At 34.9% G+C, this 19,269-nt stretch overlaps 1 protein-coding gene across 1 annotated transcript in view; it reads right to left on the reverse strand.

Moving 5' to 3' along the window:
* The window catches only part of LOC145292020 (dynein axonemal heavy chain 7-like), a 475,961-nt gene that overhangs the window by 4,532 nt on the left and 452,160 nt on the right, over positions 1-19,269 (reverse strand). Inside the window, exons 68-70 of the mRNA XM_080138024.1 lie at positions 6,904-7,134; positions 5,061-5,213; positions 4,570-4,747 (exon numbers count right to left, since the gene is read on the reverse strand). Of these exons, the coding sequence (XP_079994150.1) occupies positions 4,570-4,747; positions 5,061-5,213; positions 6,904-7,134 (562 nt within the window). The remainder of the gene's footprint in view (positions 1-4,569; positions 4,748-5,060; positions 5,214-6,903; positions 7,135-19,269) is intronic.

The following is a 19,269-nucleotide window of genomic DNA, read 5'->3' on the forward strand; positions in this document are numbered from 1 at the left end:
TATGTAACATGATAATAAATATCACTTTCATGTTGTTGAGCAGGTTAATAATATATGTAACATGATAATAAATATCACTCTCATGTTGTTGAGCAGGTTAATAATATATGTAACATGATAATAAATATCACTCTCATGTTGTTGAGCAGGTTAATAATATATGTAACATGATAATAAATATCACTTTCATGTAGTTGAGCAGGTTAATAATATATGTAACATGATAATAAATATCACCCTCATGTTGTTTAGCAGGGTAATAATATATGTAACATGATAATAAATATCACTTTCATGTTGTTGAGCAGGGTAATAATATATGTGACATGATAATTAAATATCACTCTCATGTTGTTGAGCAGGGTAATAATATATGTAACATGATAATAAATATCACTTTCATGTTGTTGAGCAGGGTAATAATATATGTAACATGATAATAAATATCACTCTCATGTTGTTGAGCAGGCTAATAATATATGTAACATGATGATAAATATCACTTTCATGTTGTTGAGCAGATTAATAATATATGTAACATGATAATAAATATCACTCTCATGTTGTTGAGCAGGTTAATAATATATGTAACATGATAAAAAATATCACTTTCATGTTGCTGAGCATAGTAATAATATATGTAACATGATAATAAATATCACTTTCATGTTGTTGAGCAGGTTAATAATATATGTAACATGATAATAAATATCACTTTCATGTTGCTGAGCAGGGTAATAATATATGTAACATGATAATAAATATCACTCTCATGTTGTTGAGCAGGTTAATAATATATGTAACATGATAAAAAATATCACTCTCATGTTGTTGAGCAGGTTAATGATATATGTCACATGATAATAAATATCACTTTCATGTTGTTGAGCAGGGTAATAATATATGTAACATGATAATAAATATCACTTTCATGTTGTTGAGCAGAGTAATAATATATGTAACATGATAATTAAATATCACTCTCATGTTGTTGAGCATGTTAATAATATATGTCACATGATAATAAATATCACTTTCCTGTTGTTGAGAAGAGTAATCACATTTTTAACATGATAATAAATATATCTTTCATGTTGCTGAGCAGGGTAATAATATATGTAACATGATAATACATATCACTTTCATGTTGTTTAGCAGGGTAATAATATATGTAACATGATAATAAATATCACTTTCATGTTGTTGAGCAGAGTAATAATATATATAACATGATGATAAATATCACTTTCATGTTGTTGAGCAGGGTAATAATATATGTAAAATGATGATAAATATCACTTTCATGTTTTTGAGTAGGTTAATAATATATGTAAAATGATGATAAATATCACTTTCATGAAGATTGGAGAATTTAATCCAAGATCTTCACATTGTTTCTGACAAAAGATGTGTGTGTGTGATCTTACAACAGTAACAGGAGTTTAATTTGGCTCTGCTGATACCTATGGACAATTCTTTGATTGTATGTTTCAAAGATTTTAGTATAAGTCCTAGTAATGAGATATATTTTGAGAAAGGAAAATGATATGAATATGATTGGATTTTGTTACAATATGGATGCCCCCTCCTTCCTCTGTACATCACTGTCTAACAACGGTTGCGATAAGAGGATATGCAGATGAATCATTCATTGAAAATACCAAAACTTTATATATACCTAGCAGGACTCGTTAACCGGCGTTGCCCTGTGGTAGTATGTCTCACCCTCACCCCATCCCACCCCAGCGTAAAAATTTCAAATACAGCTGCTGGTTTTGTCATTTTCCAATACTCAACCTCCCTATGTTAAAAATGGCATTCGGAATAGACACCCCATTTTTTTGCCTGGGGATAGGGTTGTCACAAAATTTACTGAAAAGTTCAGGGTAAAGTTCAGGGAAAGGTATTTTAGTTGGCAAGACTCAAGTTATAGTGACAAAAACTATCGAACCCCGTGTCCCTTAAAGGGAACTAAATTCCTGTAGTCACCTGTATGTATAAATGTAAACGCTATTCCTGTAGTCACCTGTACGTTACCAAATATAAATGTAAACGCTATTTAAGAAAGTGACCGTTTTAATTAAGCTGTAAAAGTAAACATTATAAACAGAACGGTTTATTTAAATAACAAACAATCGTGAATCTGCTTTTTAAACTTTAAATGGTTAAATTTAATCACGTTATTATTGAAAATGTAATCATACGAAAAGCTGAAATAATAATGTTATTATTCTGAAAGCCATTCTTTACATGGGAAGGGTGTTTAGTAACTAATCTGTGCTTCAGCCTTACAATGTAAGAAAAAAAATATCGTAAAACATGAATTTAACCTGAAAAAACTATTTCAAAATTTTGTGGTACCAAAAAATTCATAAGCACCAAGTTATGCTGGCATATGGTCACATATGGTATAGCGTACTATGTTAATTTCTAAAACGTTGAAGATCACATTTCTATAACAATTTAAAGCGAAATGAGCACCCACTTTATGGACACATTTTTCCGGGGGGGGTTCAACAGACAATGAACACAATTTAACAGAAAAAGTTTGCCATGAAGTTGGTGCTCATTTTATGCTACATTATTATATACAAGTGATCCTCTACTGTTTTGAAACTAACAGTATTTAATATTTTTGAACCTATTCATTTGCTGGAATTTTAAACGTTATTTTTATTGTCAGTACCCCCGAAAACCTTTTTTGAAACTAACATTTCTTCATATATGTTAGAATACTTGTTTGCCGGAATTTTAAACGTGATTTTTGTCTTCAGCACCCCAGAAAACCTATATAAGTCGTAATTTTAAAGGATTGGTCGAAGGTCGAAAGAATCTTCATATTTACCCTTTTTGTATTTGTTAAATAATGTGGTTAAGTGAAATTAAAATTTAATGACATCCTCACATGTGTAATAATAGCGTGATGTAATTTTATACATTCATAGTTTGTGTACATTAACAAACATGCAAACATATAATTCGAATCGGAAACTCAAAAACCAAATGAAACGAAATATTATCCCATGCGTCCCTAAAAATACTATTCTGGTATCTTTATTAATAAAATAAAGGGTTAATTTAAATTGATTGTTAACCACATCTTAACATGTGAAATAATATCGTGAATTAATTTTAGCCATTTATAGTTTGTGAAGTGGTTTTAATGTAAATAAACATGCGTGAAAAAAAAAAAAAAGAAAATGAAATGTAATGTTTTTCTAATGCGTCTTTAATAACTGTTTAGTAAAAACGAATTACTGTCCCATTGTCGTTATTACTAAAATAAAATATAATTAATAATGATTTGTCCCATTATCTTTATTACTAAAATAAAATATAATTAATAATGATTTGTCCCATTGTCGTTATTACTAAAATAAAATATAATTAATAATGATTTGTCCCATTATCTTTATTACTAAAATAAAATATAATTAATAATGATTTGTCCCATTATCTTTATTACTAAAATAAAATATAATTAATAATGATTTGTCCCATTATCTTTATTACTAAAATAAAATATAATTAATAATGATTTGTCCCATTATCTTTATTACTAAAATAAAATATAATTAATAATGATTTGTCCCATTATCTTTATTACTAAAATAAAATATAATTAATAATGATTTGTCCCATTATCTTTATTACTAAAATAAAATATAATTAATAATGATTTGTCCCATTGTCGTTATTACTAAAATAAAATATAATTAATAATGATTTGTCCCATTATCTTTATTACTAAAATAAAATATAATTAATAATGATTTGTCCCATTATCTTTATTGATAAAATAAAATATAATTAATAATGATTTGTCACTGTAAATGAAATAAATGCAATTGTAATATGAAACTCCAATTTCCGTTTGGTAAAATAACACAACAAATAATCAATAAACCAAATAATTTGTTTCCTAGTGATAAGGTTGGTAATAATTAAAATGTAGTGCGAATCAATTTTTATTTCGAGATTACGAAGTTTGTAATTGGAATATTTAATGTAATGATTCTACTCAGGAAAGCCATGTAGGAAAACATGTAGAGTTCTTTTTTGAATGGTGTTTCAGGCAATCCGGAATGTCCGAATATGTAGTTGTCAACCAATGAGATTGTGGTGAATGGTAGGAGGGAGAAATCATTATTTGAGTGGTAAAGCGTTAAGAGTATACAATGTGTATGAAATTACTAGTCAGTTAATGATGACTTAGACCCAGGAAAGTAGGAAAAAGTATAAATGCACGCAGTGTACAATGGGGTCGTAAGAGGATTTATGGAAGAAGAGAGGGAAAAATTTGAGATACTTCCTGATTTCTGATGATGAAAGTGGCACTCCTAGGAATAAACGTAATGTTTCAGTATTACGAAATAATGTGTATGAAATGTCATTCTATAGTTAAAATAAGGTAATGGTAATAGCGTAAACATAATAAATTTTTATGTGCAATCTGTTGTTGTAAACCTATGGTATTTTGCTCCAGAGGAGAAAAACTGCGCCTCTTTTATTATATACAAGATAACCATTTTTATTACATTTTGCAATGAAAAATGGAATCGTACTCACCATCTTCTGGTGCATCTGTATATTCCTTATCATCCAAGACTTCATAATCAAAGCCAAGTAAATCAACTGGAATTGTGTATTTTCGAGCAAAGTTCTGCTGTGCTCCTGTTAAGAAGGCTTGTGTAAAGAAAAAGCCAGACAACCAAAAAACTGGTGGCGGCCCGTCATCATACCAATCCTTGGAAAATATACAATACATGTAAAATTTCATAATTTTTTTAATGAATCAAGATGAGAAACGATTTTTGATTGTCAAGATGTTCATTTGAAACATTAATCCAATTGTTTAATTAAAGATAAATCTATGCACAGAATGTAACAGGATACATTTCTGAAAAAAATACAGTTTTTCATTTTATATGAAAGAATTTTTTTTCAGAAAGATTTTCTATTTTAAAGTTGTATTTCTCTTTGAACAAGAAATATTAAAATAAATGACATAATTCATGTAGTGTAAAATTGTTTCTTCTGTATTAGAAAAAATGACTTACTTGCAAAAATTGAAGCCGTGTGAGAAAATCTGTAATGTAACCTCCCAAAGGTTTAAGGGACGGATAGGATTTGTTCATCCACATTGCAGGGATTTTGCCCTTCATCATACTTAAAACAACAGCTTCTAAATCACTAGACATCACCACCAAGCCCTTTGAGAAAAGAATAAGGAGAGTTTAGTCCTTTATTAAATCTATTCGACAATATTTTTCGGTTTCAAACATCTTACAGTTTATTGTTAATGAATTTGAATGCGTTTCAGTGTTTTACGTTTTATCAAATGAAACATTGTGTGTGCATAGAGAAAAGGGAATAAAACAAAATAGTTACCATATTCTTATATATATATATATATATATATATATATATATATATATATATATATATATATATAAATATATAATTCTATATAATGGTGGAATTTTTTTGTACCAATAATTGTGTGTCCCCCTGTATAGATTTATATTTTTATTCTGGTTTTTATACTTGATTTTCTGTATTTCGTATCTTTTATTGATCTTAGTTTCGTATATTTTGGGTTCGTATGAAACTCCCTTAAATTTGAATGGGAGGGCGGTGCTAGCTCCCTGATGATGACGTCACTAGTCCCAGCGCGAAAATCGACCTCATTTGGATTCCAGCGACAAGCAGATTGGACGTGAATTCATTGCCTGGCGCAGATGTGGAATTTCCCGAGCCTTTCAAAGAAGTATAACCCGGCAAAGAATACCTAGTCGCGACGAGGCGAACTTCTGAAAACTTTATTTACGTGGCTCCAGTTTGCACATATTTTGAAGGAGAGTAATTTTAAAAGACTCTGCCATCAATTTGTGAGTACGTTCCTTAAAATTATTGTGCTTGAGTTATTATTAGGAAGTACTCCTATTTGAATTTTAATATTGTATTCGTTCGTTGATACAACATTTTCAATATAAGAACCAACGTTTTTTGTGTTATATTTGGTTACTTTGGTGTGCTTTGTTTTTGTATTTAATGCCTGCAAAGGAAGAAATTTGCAACTTTTTGTAAATAAAATCTCTTCTTCATTTTAAAAACAAAACCTTTCTATATTATTCTTTACCCCCCCTCCTTTTATTTCATTCTTTTATTTTTTTTCTGTAGGCTGTTAGTTTCGCGTCGAATTTATCTGAAAGAGGATAAATTCCCGACAATAAATAAAACTAGAAAAGTATTTTTATTTTTGCATCAACCCATGCCAACATGTAAAAAAGATGTTTAATCAAAGCAGAAAAAGAACATGATGATGATGATGATGATGACGACGATGATGATTTATTTGTATTTTTTCTTTAAGAAAGATTAAAATCAATACAATTTGTGAATAATTGAATTAAAATGAAAGATTTATTTTTCAACTGTCTCATATTATTATCTATCTATCTATCTATCTATCTATCTATCTATTATATAAAAGGAAATTTGTGTGTGTGTGTGAGAGAGAGAGAGAGAGAGAGAGAGAGAGAGAGAGAGAGAGAGAGAGAGAGAGAGAGAGAGAGAGTTTCCTATAGACTCTCCAACAGCTGAGCCTATTTTTATGGAATTTCCCGCAAGTGTACTTTATGTATCTGACAGTGTTCTTACAGAGGTTTTGTCTCGGAATTTCTTTGATAAGTATCGATAACTGATAATAAAAAAAATATGATTAAAGGAGGAACAAGTGATTCTGACCAAAGTTAACACCTTATACAGCTTAACATCATTATATAACATATATTATTAGCTGTTCTTATTATTTCACAAATATTGCTTTATTGGCAAAATTCCTTTTATTATGAATAAATATTTGTGTTTTTAATGAAATAAAAAAATTATTTTATTTACCTTGAGCGCCTTTCGAACATTCATAAGACTTGCTCTGATTACTGTCAGAAGTTTGTTGAATCTCACCATTTCTTGGACCAAGACAGTGTTCATGCTTTGTTTATATAGTGTTGGATATTTATTAAGTGCTGCATCCGTGTCAAAATTGGATGGAATTTTTGAAAGAATGTCTGCTGCTACTTCATCTACGATATCATCACTTGATTTTCCACCACTCGACGACGCTTTGGCCTGTGAATAACATTTTTAAAGTACATAGGAAAAAATATAGAAGTAAATAAAAACAAAAGTGAAAACAACAATATATATATATATATATATATATATATATATATATATATATATATATATATATATATATTCATTTTCATATGTGTGTGTGTGTGTGTGTGTGTGTTTGTGTGTGTGTGTATAAAGAGTTCGAAAACGCAATAAACACCATTATCAAAATCATAAAAAATACTAGCAAGGCGCCTGGTCGTAAAGGACGTTTAAATACGATATTTTAATTTATGCAGATTTTGTATTTATTATTATAGAGCCAATTCTCTATTGATTATTATATTGTACCCAATATATAGTAGTGATTTCTAAAATAAAAAAATGACTTGGATGGCATCAGCTAGAATCGAAACTAAAACATTTAGTGCTCCAGCTTTAGGAGTTACTGTTTGAGCTGTCACATAAGAAATAATTAAAAATGAACTGACTTTAACATATAAGCGTATATTTGTGCATGTGCACAAGAACACTTTAAGTCGACTTATGCTTGCAAGTTTCAATTTTTTTCAATTTTGACACTTAACAGATATTTTTACCAGCTTATATGTATATTTTTGTGGGATATATATATATATATATATATATATATATATATATATATATATATATATATATATATATATATATATATATATATATCCCACAAAAAAATTCAATAATTTGACCTTCCTCGTGCCACTCTGTGATCTTGCATCTTGGAGGTCATGTAGTTTGAAAAAATAGAGACAGACACACATACACAGAGGTAAAATGAGCTTTAGGTTATAAAAAGTATTGCATTTTAACACTCGACTGCACTCTAAAGTAATCTTTTGTATAATATGATACTGGAAAAATTTAATTTTTTAATTTGCTTCCAATTAAAATAAGTCTTTAGTGAAACTCTATATTTAATACATTATTATTTAATATATTATTATTTAAGGTCTGAATTGATTGAAACAAGTATATTTATCATGTTTTGTATTCGGACTCTTCATATATATATATATATATATATATATATATATATATATATATATATATAGCAAGTTATAAAATATATATGGTGATTAAGCTATATTCCACGTTTCATCCACTCTAGGACTCTTCAGACTTATATATATATATATATATATATATATATATATATATATATATATATATATATATATATATATATATATATATATATATAAAATGTGGAAATTGATGAATCGCACAGGTAAGAAATTCATTTTTATACTATGAAAAGGTTAGTAATTACAATTAAGAATAGGAAATTGGGGAAAAAAAGTTTTGTAACTTGTCTTCTTCCTAAGATTAAGGGTGGTGGTGTTTGATCAACACTGCTGGGGAGCCATGATGTAATACACTGTTTTGTTTTTAAATCCCCGAAACAGTGTTTCATGGTAAACAACTGATGATCCCTTAAAAAATATAAAAATTGGTATTATAGTAAATTTGAGAGTTGATGCAGTGATTGCAGGTGATTAAATGACTTACTGACTAGATGTTTTTTTTGATGAATGATAAAAAATAATTTTTTGTGTGGTTTCAAATGTTAAAAACTTCAAAGACTATATATATATATATATATATGTTGGTACAGCATCGCTAAACAATGTGTTCACTAGACTAAACTAACAGTTAAAGTCAAGGACCAAGAAATAGCTGGTATGGTACCCAGCTGCACAGAAAGCTTACCAGGGTAGATCAGGCCCTTTAGTGTTGGCTCACAACTGATCTAGGAGATAGAACACTCTTACAAGAAAATCCTGCGATCGTTTTATTATCTGACGGGCACCTGTACAGACCATGTTAATCCGATGGAGAGAGTGTGCTTTGTTCAGCACAAGCAAGGACCACTTAAAACAAATCAAAGTACCGGTTGTTCAGTGAACCATTTTCACTCATTCAAGCCTAAGGTTTGGTACATCGATATGTGCTTTCTTTTTTTTTTTAACTAATAATAAATCAATAAATCCTGTGGCGATGATGGGATTGTGACGGGAACAGGTGAAGGATGTCACTGGTAGTTCCTAGCATGAACATTGCACATAGGTGGTGGAAGGTAGATGCCGTTTTTCACAACACCTGCAAGTAATTGTGTGACTCGTGTCCTCCTTTCATAACAAAGCAGCCTTTTATAGGATGGTACTGCTTTCCTCTTCATGGGGAGGGGTCTATAAAAGGTGACCTAAAAATTGTTTACTTGCTCATGTCCCTGTCATCAGGTGCAGATGTCTGGGCATCCAATATTTGCACCCACATCAAGAATAGAAACAAAATACATGGAACGAATATGTTCATTGCGACTTGGAATGTAAGAACACTCCAGGATAACAAAAAGAACCCTGAACGAAAAACCGCTATTATAGCACGTGTGTTAAGGCATCATAGAATTTCTGTTGCAGTTCTTTCTGAAACTAGGTTTGCTGATACAGGACAGCTAGAGGAAGTTGAAGGTGGATACACTTTTTATTGGATTGGAAAACCAAGTTCTGAGAAACGTGAATCTGGCGTTGGTTTTGCCATCAGGAATGATATTGCCAAAAATCTTGAGTCCCTGCCCATTGGTATAAATGACAGACTATGTCCTTGCACATTGCATTAGGAAAGGACAAATATGCCACATTTTTGAGTGGCTATGCACCTACACTTAATTTATCTGATGAGCTAAAGGGAGAGGTTTTACTCCTCTTTATGCGAACAGATTAACAAGGTCTGTATACAGGATAAGCTGTTTGTTTTGGGTGACTTCAATGTTCGTGTGGGTAATGATACACAATTTTGGAGAAATATCATTGGTTCACATGTAATTGGTAAGGTCAACTCTTATTGTCTCTTTGCAGTGAATTCGATCTTTTGCTCACTAATACAGTGTTTCAGTTGCCTAATTGCAAGAAATCCAGTTGGAAACATTCCCGGTCTAATCGTTATCATCTCGTTGATTATGTCATTGTACGTTGTTATGATAGACAAGATATAAATGTTACACGCTCTTACAGCATCGGCGAATGTTGGTCAGACCATAAATTGATCTGCTCCACAGTCAGGATGAAAATCAAGCGCCCTGTTCGAAACCAACGTAATTCTTCCATCAAGAGAATTGATGTAGGCAAGTTGAAGGTTAAGGAGATAATGCACTAATTTCAAAAGGCTATTGATGAAAAGCTGGCCCCTGTTGTACGTGGGAATGACATTGAGGTATCTTGGAGAGAGTTTAAAACTGCAGTGTATGACTCTGCCAAAGAGTCATTAGGATATGTTCGAAGGAAACTTGGTAACGTGCCACAACAGTTCAAAGATGTGTCAATTATTCACCTGCTTAAGCACAAAGGAAATAAGTGTGAGTGTGATAACCATAGAGGAATTTCTCTTTTGTCTGTTGTAATCCTAAACAGACTCAATGGTTCAATCTGTAAAACTGTGCTCCCAGAAACCCAGTGTGGTTTTAGGGCAGGAAGAGGTACTGTGGACATGATCTTCAGCCTTCGGCAACTACAAGAGAAAGCGAGGAAGCAGAATAAGGACTTGTTTGTCACATTCGTTGACCTCACAAAGGCATTTGATACCGTCTCTAGGGATGCCCTGTGGACTGTTTTGAGGAGGCTTGGTATTCCGGACAATGTGATTGTCTCTTTTCATTGGGGAATGGTGGCGACAGTACGATCTGGCTATGAACAAAGTGAACCATTTGAAGTGTCAAATGGAACTAAGCAAGGATGTGTCCTTGCTCCGATCCTATTTGATCTTTTCTTTTCGGTGATACTTGAGACAGCTTTCAGGAACACCTCAGGAGGCATAGGTGTTGAGTATCGATCAAGTGGAGGATTATTTAACCAGCAATGGTTCAAGGCCAAAACCAAGACTTCTGTGCAGACTGTTCTTGACCTCCTTTATGCTGATGACTGTGCTCTTGTCACCCATAGTCTTGATGACATGCAGAACATCCTCAATAGCTTTTCCGGTGCATGTAAGGCCTTCGTTCTTACAATTAGCATAAAAAAGACTGAACTTATTCACCAGCCAAAACTAAACACTACGTCCTCTTCACAACCAGTAGTATATGTTGATGGTAAAGCTTTGAAAACAGTATCTTCTTTAACATACCTCGGATCTGTTATGTCTGATGTTGCTAAATTTGAAAAGGACATCCAATGTAGAATTAATAAAGGTAGTGAGGCATTTGGTAGGTTGCGACACAGACTCTGGAACAGCCACGATGTGTCTCTAAAAGTAAAGGTGGCAGTCTACAAATCGGTTGTTCTGCCTACTCTTCTGTATGGTGCTGAAACGTGGACCTTGTACTGCAAGAATATAAATCAGCTTGACTGCTTCCATATGAGATGCCTGCGTTTTATTTGCAATGTTGGATGGCAAGATCATGTTCTGAATAGTGATGTGAAATCACTGGTATTGAATCATTTTTGATCAGGATACAAATGCGGTGGTCGGGTCATCGTGTGAGAATGGATGACTCAAGAGCTGCTAAGCAACTTTTCTATGGGCAACTGACAAATTCTTGCCGTCCAATAGGGCGTCCCCTGCTTCGTTACAAAGATAAACTAAAAGATAACCTGAAGCGTTGTGGAATTTCTCTGAGTTCCTGGGAGAGTGAAGCAGGGGATCGCAGAGAATGGAGGAAGATGTGTTTCCTGGGAACCAAAGAATTTGAACATAACCGCCTTTGTCATAGGGACGCCTTCGTGCAAATATGAAGGCAAAACATAAGAAAAAATCCACCTAAAAATGAATATGTATGCCACTGTGGTTTCAGCAAAGCAGGGTTATCTGTTCACTCGAGAAGGCATCTTTGACCGACGAGCATATGAAAGTTTACCATCTGCGGAGAGTGTGCTGGACGTCTACAGGATTGCAATTATGCATGTGGTGTCACAGAGCTTAGGAGCTGCTGAAGATTGCATACTGAACCCTCATTTATCGTCTTCAATGAGAGAATCCACCATATATATATATATATATATATATATATATATATATATATATATATATATATATATGACAAATACATGCAAAGGTACCATCTGCGATAACGTGTGCAAGACACCTGATAAATTGAAAGCACATATGTGATGTCACAGGTTCAAAATTCTTTTCCCTCTGGAGGGTATCGTCAGTGATGTTATTTAGCTTATTGACTGAGCGGTGTCACGATCTCAAAATCACTGTCTCCATTTTTCTTTGTTTTTCTATATTCTTCACCCCCACTGTTTCTCTTCGCCTTCACTTCCCTTAAACAAAGGACACAATAGGCTAACGCCAGCTAAACGTATGAACATATCCGGGTTCAACGAACACATTCACCTTCCCTTTCTTTCCATCTTTGACTCCTCTACGCACGGAATTCAAATATATCAAGCTTAACGTCAACAGTTCAAACAATTGACTTTTTACTTGGAGACAAAATTAATTTAATTGGAATCAACAAACTTCCAAGCTACTTTTGATTGCATTAATTTCGTTCTAGAAATAATTAGAGTAGTTTCTTTATCTTGCAGGGAGCGACACCACTAATATCACTCCTCCCAAATGAATACAGCCTATTTCGCCCAGTCAGACAATTTGCCATCCGCCCTGCGGGGCCTGGCCACCAAAGTTCAAGCAAAGACAATATGTAGGGGCAACCCCACATATAAGACCATTGCTCTTGTAGCAATCGGTTATTGGTCAATGTAGGGGCAACCCTTCATACCAAGTGTCACCATCCAGCTCCACTACTCCCAAGGGAGCTGGTTCCCATTTCCCCTTCACTCTCCACATTAAAAAATGGCCTTGCGCCTAATTTGCTCAGTGGGGAAGCAAATAAATCTGGCAACTCGCCCTTTGCCCAATGGGGTCTGGGCACAAAATTCAAGCAAAGACCATATGTGGGGTCAACCCCATATATAAGACCATTGCCTTTGTGGCAATTAGTTATTGGTCAATGTAGGTGAAACTCTTCATAACTTACTCCTCTGGTAGCTGGTCCTCATTTCCCTTCACTTAACATGGCCTTGTGCCTAATTTTCTCAGTGGGGAAGCAAATAAATCCGGTACTCACCCCCCACTCTGCAGGGCGTAGGCAACAAAGTTCAAGCATAGACCTATGTAGGGGCAACCCACATATAAGACCATTGCTCTTGAGCAATCAGTTATTGGTCAATGTAGGGGAAACCTTTCATACCAATTGTCACTATCCAGTTCCCCTACTCCCTGGGGAGCTGGTTCCCATTTCCCCTTTACTCTCCACATTAAAAAACGGCCTTGTGTCTAACTTGCCAGATGGGAAGAAAATAAATCTGACAACTCTCCTCCCGCCCAATGGGGCTTGGGCACAAATGTTCAAGCAAAGACCATATGTGGGGGCAATCAGTTATTGGTCGTTATAGGGGAAACCCTTCATACCAATTGTCACTATTGAGTTGCTTTTCTCCATGGGGAGCTGGTCCCCATTTCCCCTTCACTCGCCACATTAAAACACGACCTTGTGCCTAATTTGCTCAGTGGGGAAGGAAATAAATCCAGAAACTTGCCCTCCGCTTTGCAGGACCTGGGCAACAAAGTTCAAGCAAAGACCATATGCGGGAGAAACCCCACGTATAAGACCATTGCTCTTGTAGCAATCAGTTATAGGTCAATGTAGAGGAAACCCTTCATACCAATTGTCACTATCCAGCTCTCCTAATCCCCAATAAGCTATTCCCCATTTCCCCTTCACTCTCCACATTAAAAAACGGCCTTGTGCCTCATTTGCTCAGATGGGAAGCAAATAAATCCGGCAACTCGCCCCCCCCCCCCACTCGCCCTGCAGGGCCTGGGCACAAAAGTTCAAGCAAAGAACATATGTTGAGTCAACCCAACATATAAGAAAATTGCTCTTGTGGCAATCAGTTATTAATAAATGTAGGGGAAACCCTTCATTCCAATTGTCATTATACAACTCCCTTACTCCCCGGGGAGTTGGTCCACATTTCCCTTTCACTCTCCACTTTAAAAAACAGCCTTGTTCCTAATTTGCTCAGTGGGGAAGCAAATAAATCCGGCAACTTGCCCTCTGCCCAATGGGGCCTGGGCACAAAAGTTCAAGCAAAGACAATATGTGGAGGCAACCCACATATAAGACCGTTGCTCTTGTAGTAATCAGTTATTGGTCAATGTAGGGGCAACACTTGATACCAATTGTCACTATCCAGCTCCCCTACTACTGATCCCCATTTCCCCAATCTCTCCACATTAAAAACGGCCTTGTGCCTAATTTGCTCAGTGGGGAAGCAAATAAATACAAACTCGACCGATGAGTAGGAAGAGGTTTCCGAAGAGAAGACTTATGCTACCAGTCACGTCGACCGAATCCACCAGCTGAATGATTCGCAGCAGCAGTAGTCGTCTCAGCAGCAGTTCAAACAACTCTTATCAGGGCTAAACAACCAGCCCTTATCAGGGCTAATAAGTTTTTCTACTAATGCGATTCACTACTGCTTGCCTCCTGAGATCCACCAGCCGCTAACTTTTCTTCCAGTCTCCAATTGCTTCCTTCTCATTCCAGCAACCTTTCCAGCCCTTGGTGCCTCCAGTTTGCTACAGCGCCTCGAGCTCACTACTGCAGCCTTTCTGTTCACTCCCGCAGCCTTCCTGCTCACTCCATCAGCTTCCTGCTCACACCTGCAGCCTTTCCAGCCCTTGATGCCTCCAGCTCACTCCTGCACCTTCCAGCTCCTCTTGCAGCTTTGGCCTGCAACTTTGCATGCACCTTGTTCCTTAGGTCTGCAATCTTCCTTCCACCTGGCTCCCTACCAACTATCCCTTCCTTAACACTGACCCCTACGTTCTCAGTGTCGTCTGTTCCTTAACACTGACCCTGCGTTCTCAGTGTCAGTGTCCACTGTTTGTTCCAGAACGCCCTGATGGCCAGCCGATCGTCCAGACCCAGCAAGCAACCCTAAACCACACTACGTCTAGAGTACCTGTTCCAGACCTCCAGACCTTAGCCTCCCGTGACGTGCGACCTTCCGGACAACCAGCATCCAGATCATACGATTTTTCGCTTCCTTTGCAAATAAAAGGCAAACCCTCATCTTTAACCAAACAATCTGTGTTTGTCATTCTTCTTTGCCCTCTTGCCGTTTACTTTTTGCCTGTTAGTTATTAGTTGTTGGGTCGATTGTTCCCAGACGACCGGCCCCGCAACAGTGGTTCCAGATCTTTCAACATCATGCTGTTTTCCCTAACCCTAATCCCAGCAAAGCAGATCAGACTCTGGCGCATTCTCCTTCTGTGTCATGCTGTAAAACACTGAACAAAAACTTACTTTATTTAAAGAGTGGCAGGCGAGTGCATCTCATTTGGGCAAGGTGATTAATGCTTCCCTTTCAATTAAAATAAGTTTACATTAAAAAAAATAACATAAAATAAAACACTTCAGTTTTCTCTTCCTACTTTAGCACTCCTCTCCTTGTATCTGAACCGTTTCGCACTGTATGTGAAGATGATTTAAAACATTGTCTGGGAACGCCTGTCTGCTGGACCTTTACTGACGATGTTCAGAACGTCACTGATATCTATGTCAAATCTCCGGCAAACTTTAACCTCTACAGCAGTGAGCCATTTTATTTTCTTTTGAATCGTCAAGAATCTGCTTGGAGAGACTAGATGCTATGGTGATATTCCGGGCGCTGTTCCTCCACCATCTGACCAGGAAAATTTTCTGTGCATTGCATTGGACTGATACTTCCTTGACACTTCATTTTTGCCTGATGAATTTTCAAGACATGTACATTCTTACAGGTTTTTCTGCATGGGCATATCAAACTCGTTGTCCGTAAGTATGTATCGCTGTTCGTTTCCGGTAAGGCTGTCCTAAGTGGGATCTCATCTTCTCCCCCAGCTCGGGATCCCTTGGGAGTATTGACTTTTGTTTGTGTTTATAGCAGCGTTACAATAAAACCACATGATGGGGTGCTAATATGTTCTTTTAATGGTCTCTCCACACCTTTTTCCAATTCGTCATCTAGTCTGTTCCTAGAAAGTCATTCAATCTTTCTTGGCAGTCACTGGTATGCAAAAAGACTAGGTTCGAATATACGTACTTCAAAATCCTTTTATTGGAAGGTATTTGTTGAAATTATTTGCTTAACCCTCATTCATGGTCTTCGATGAGCGAATCCACCACATATATGTGTGTGTGTCTGTGTGTGTGTGTGTGCATGTGTTAATCATGATGTTAAAATCATATGATCACTCTTGGCCTTCTTGAATGACGTTTATGATTTATATAAATGTTAATTTCAACTATATTCTTGTTATATCCTTACTTTAAATAAGAATACAGCAAGAAACACGGGGTTATGGGTGAAAGACAAAGGGGTTTATTTACAAGGGAATACATGTGAAATAAGAGTTACTTGACCTCTTTTCTTATTCTCTTCCTGTCTTTTTTCCTTCTCTCCCAGTCACGTGAGAGGGTCAATATATTCATAGTTCATTTCATCTATGAAGGGATGTTAGGTTATTCCATTACATAACCTTCCTCCCAAGCTAAATTCTTCCATAGAATTTTGCTTTTACCATTTTTTCCTTTTTAAACTTTGTCCAAAAGATTCGGTCCTTTTCCTTTTCCTTTCACTTCTCCTCACCATTTGTGTTTGCCGATTTTTTACTTTTGGAGAGTGACTGGATTTCTGAGTTACTGGTACTTCCTTGTTTGGAGGTTGTATATGGAAAGTGTCATATAGCACTTCCATTCGTAGCTCTTGGTTTCTGACTGTTTCTATGTATCGGGGTCACAGTTGGTTAATATGTTTTTGTGTGGAAAAAAAGTCTGCCCTTTTATAATGTAAACTATTCTCCCAATTCTTCTTGAGATTATGCCTTCTTCCCAAAAACTCTTCCCTGCCTGATAATTTTTTGAAGAAAACTTTATCCCCGTCATTGTAAGTCTTGTACCTTACATTATCCTTGATACTTGTTTTTTACTTTTTCTCTTGGGATTAACCGGTCGAACACCGAACGTACCTTCCTGGCAAATATAATTTCAGCTGGGGATAATTTAGCATTTGTATTTGGATTTGGTGTTATCCTATATATTGCTAAGAATTTTTTAATGTTTTTTTTTTCTTCCATGTCGATGTTATTATTCTTTTTTAAAGCTCGTTTAAAAGTATTGACAAATCTTTTCACTTGTCCATTTGATCGAGTGTTAAAAGTTGGTGTTGTAATGTGTTCAATGGCCAGTGCCTCACAGCAGTGCTTGAATTCTTGACCTGTGAACATAGTTATCACTAACAATTGTTTTCGGAACTCCGAACCGACTAAATACCTCATCCAGCGCTTTTATTGTGTTTGCCGCTGTAGGGTGTTTGTATTTAAAAGTTTCTGGCTATTTTGACATACTATCTACGATTACTAGTATTATCTTGTTTTAAATTTAACAGTTTCTGGCATTCCTCAGTAACTTTTTGTAAGGTTATTTCTATGTCTTGGTTCATAATGGATAATATCCTAGAACGAATCTCTTTATCCTTCGAGGATGTTAACCCTTGCACAAATATCAAGCATTTAAACATGTCCTCTTTTAGGTCTTTCAACTTAAATAACTCGCATTGGGCATTTACTCTCCCAGCATAGGCGATAAAGTCTTCATCATCTTGTTTCAAAATATTTAAACACCTATAACGAGTATAAAATAAGCTATCCATAACAGCTTAAGGACAGAATACTGTATGGATGGCACAGAACAAGAACTAGAAAAATGTATAACCGAAAACACTGAAAAGTTAAAAGGCGCCATTAAAAATAACAGGAAGCAGCAACACTAAAGACAAAAAGGGGGGCAGAATGAGAAGAGAAGCAAAAAAATGTTTGATAAAATTTCTATAGTCTCTTTAAAAGAAATATCTTCAGGTTTCCTTGGGAGTATAAAACTGGTATACTTGATACTTTCATAGGAACCCAGTTTTTGCAACAGTAAAATAATTTTTTCTTCATCCGACCAGGCCTGACATGGTTTGGAAAAAATATTTTCGTATCTACGATAATATGCTGGAAACGTTAAGCCATTAGTTGGTTCATATAAAAATTCTGTCAGCGAATTTGCAATTCCTTCCAGAGTGAACCAACAACCCTTTTTTTCTTCTTGTCTCATTAATATTGTTTTTAATTTTGTTTTAACTGTTCTTTTTTTAAAAATTCCATCTGGCTTTGTTGAGCTGCCAGTACTAATTGTATCGTTTTTGTAAACTCAGCTAATTGTTCCATGCTGAAGAATTTTTTTTTTAAACACAGTAATAAAACAAAAGGTTAATGCACAAAACATTGAATAAATTCACTGAATAGTTTTTTCTTTTTTTAAACAACAACAAAAAAATTCTTTTGTAGACAAGGTTTTTGCAACATACACGAAATTGACACTGAACTAATAGCATGCAAGCGTTCTTTTCTACCATATTTTTTTTCTTCTTATGAAACAAAAGAAATTTGAAATGGACAACTTTCAAAAATTGTTCTTTTCAACGCTTCGTAAAATGTCAATTTCTCTTTTTTTTTTCAGTAGGACCGTAACAGACTGAATTTTAAAAAATATATAACTTACTTTTTGTGTGTATCTTAGCTTTTTTTTTTCAGTAATTGAATTTTTCCGTGCAGTATTTTTTCTCTTCGTTTTCCAATATGTTTTTCGCTTACAGTTTCCTTTTTGTGAATTCGAATCCTGTCGCCATTTCTTATATCCTTACTTTAAATAAGAATACAGCAAGAAACACGGGGTTATGGGTGAAAGACAAAGGGGTTTATTTACAAGGGAATACATGTGAAATAAGAGTTACTCGACCTCTTTTCTTATTCTCTTCTTGTCTTTTTTCCTTCTCTCTCAGTCACGTGAGAGGGTCAATATATTCATAGTTCATTTCATCTTTGAAGTGATGTTAGGTTATTACATTACATCAATTCTCTTCACGGTTGATGCTGGTCAAGCAGTTTGTCCCTTGCTAATGGAGTCAGAGATGGCTTTGTAGCCAGGTTTGAATCTCCCGACCTGCAGTAATTGTGTCGCCCTGCACTGATGATTCTCAAAACGATGATACACTAGTGACTGTAGATATTAAG

This window comes from Euprymna scolopes, chromosome 13 (genome assembly GCF_053919585.1).
Source record: "Euprymna scolopes isolate OS-2025 chromosome 13, ASM5391958v1, whole genome shotgun sequence".
Lineage (NCBI taxonomy): Eukaryota > Metazoa > Mollusca > Cephalopoda > Sepiida > Sepiolidae > Euprymna > Euprymna scolopes.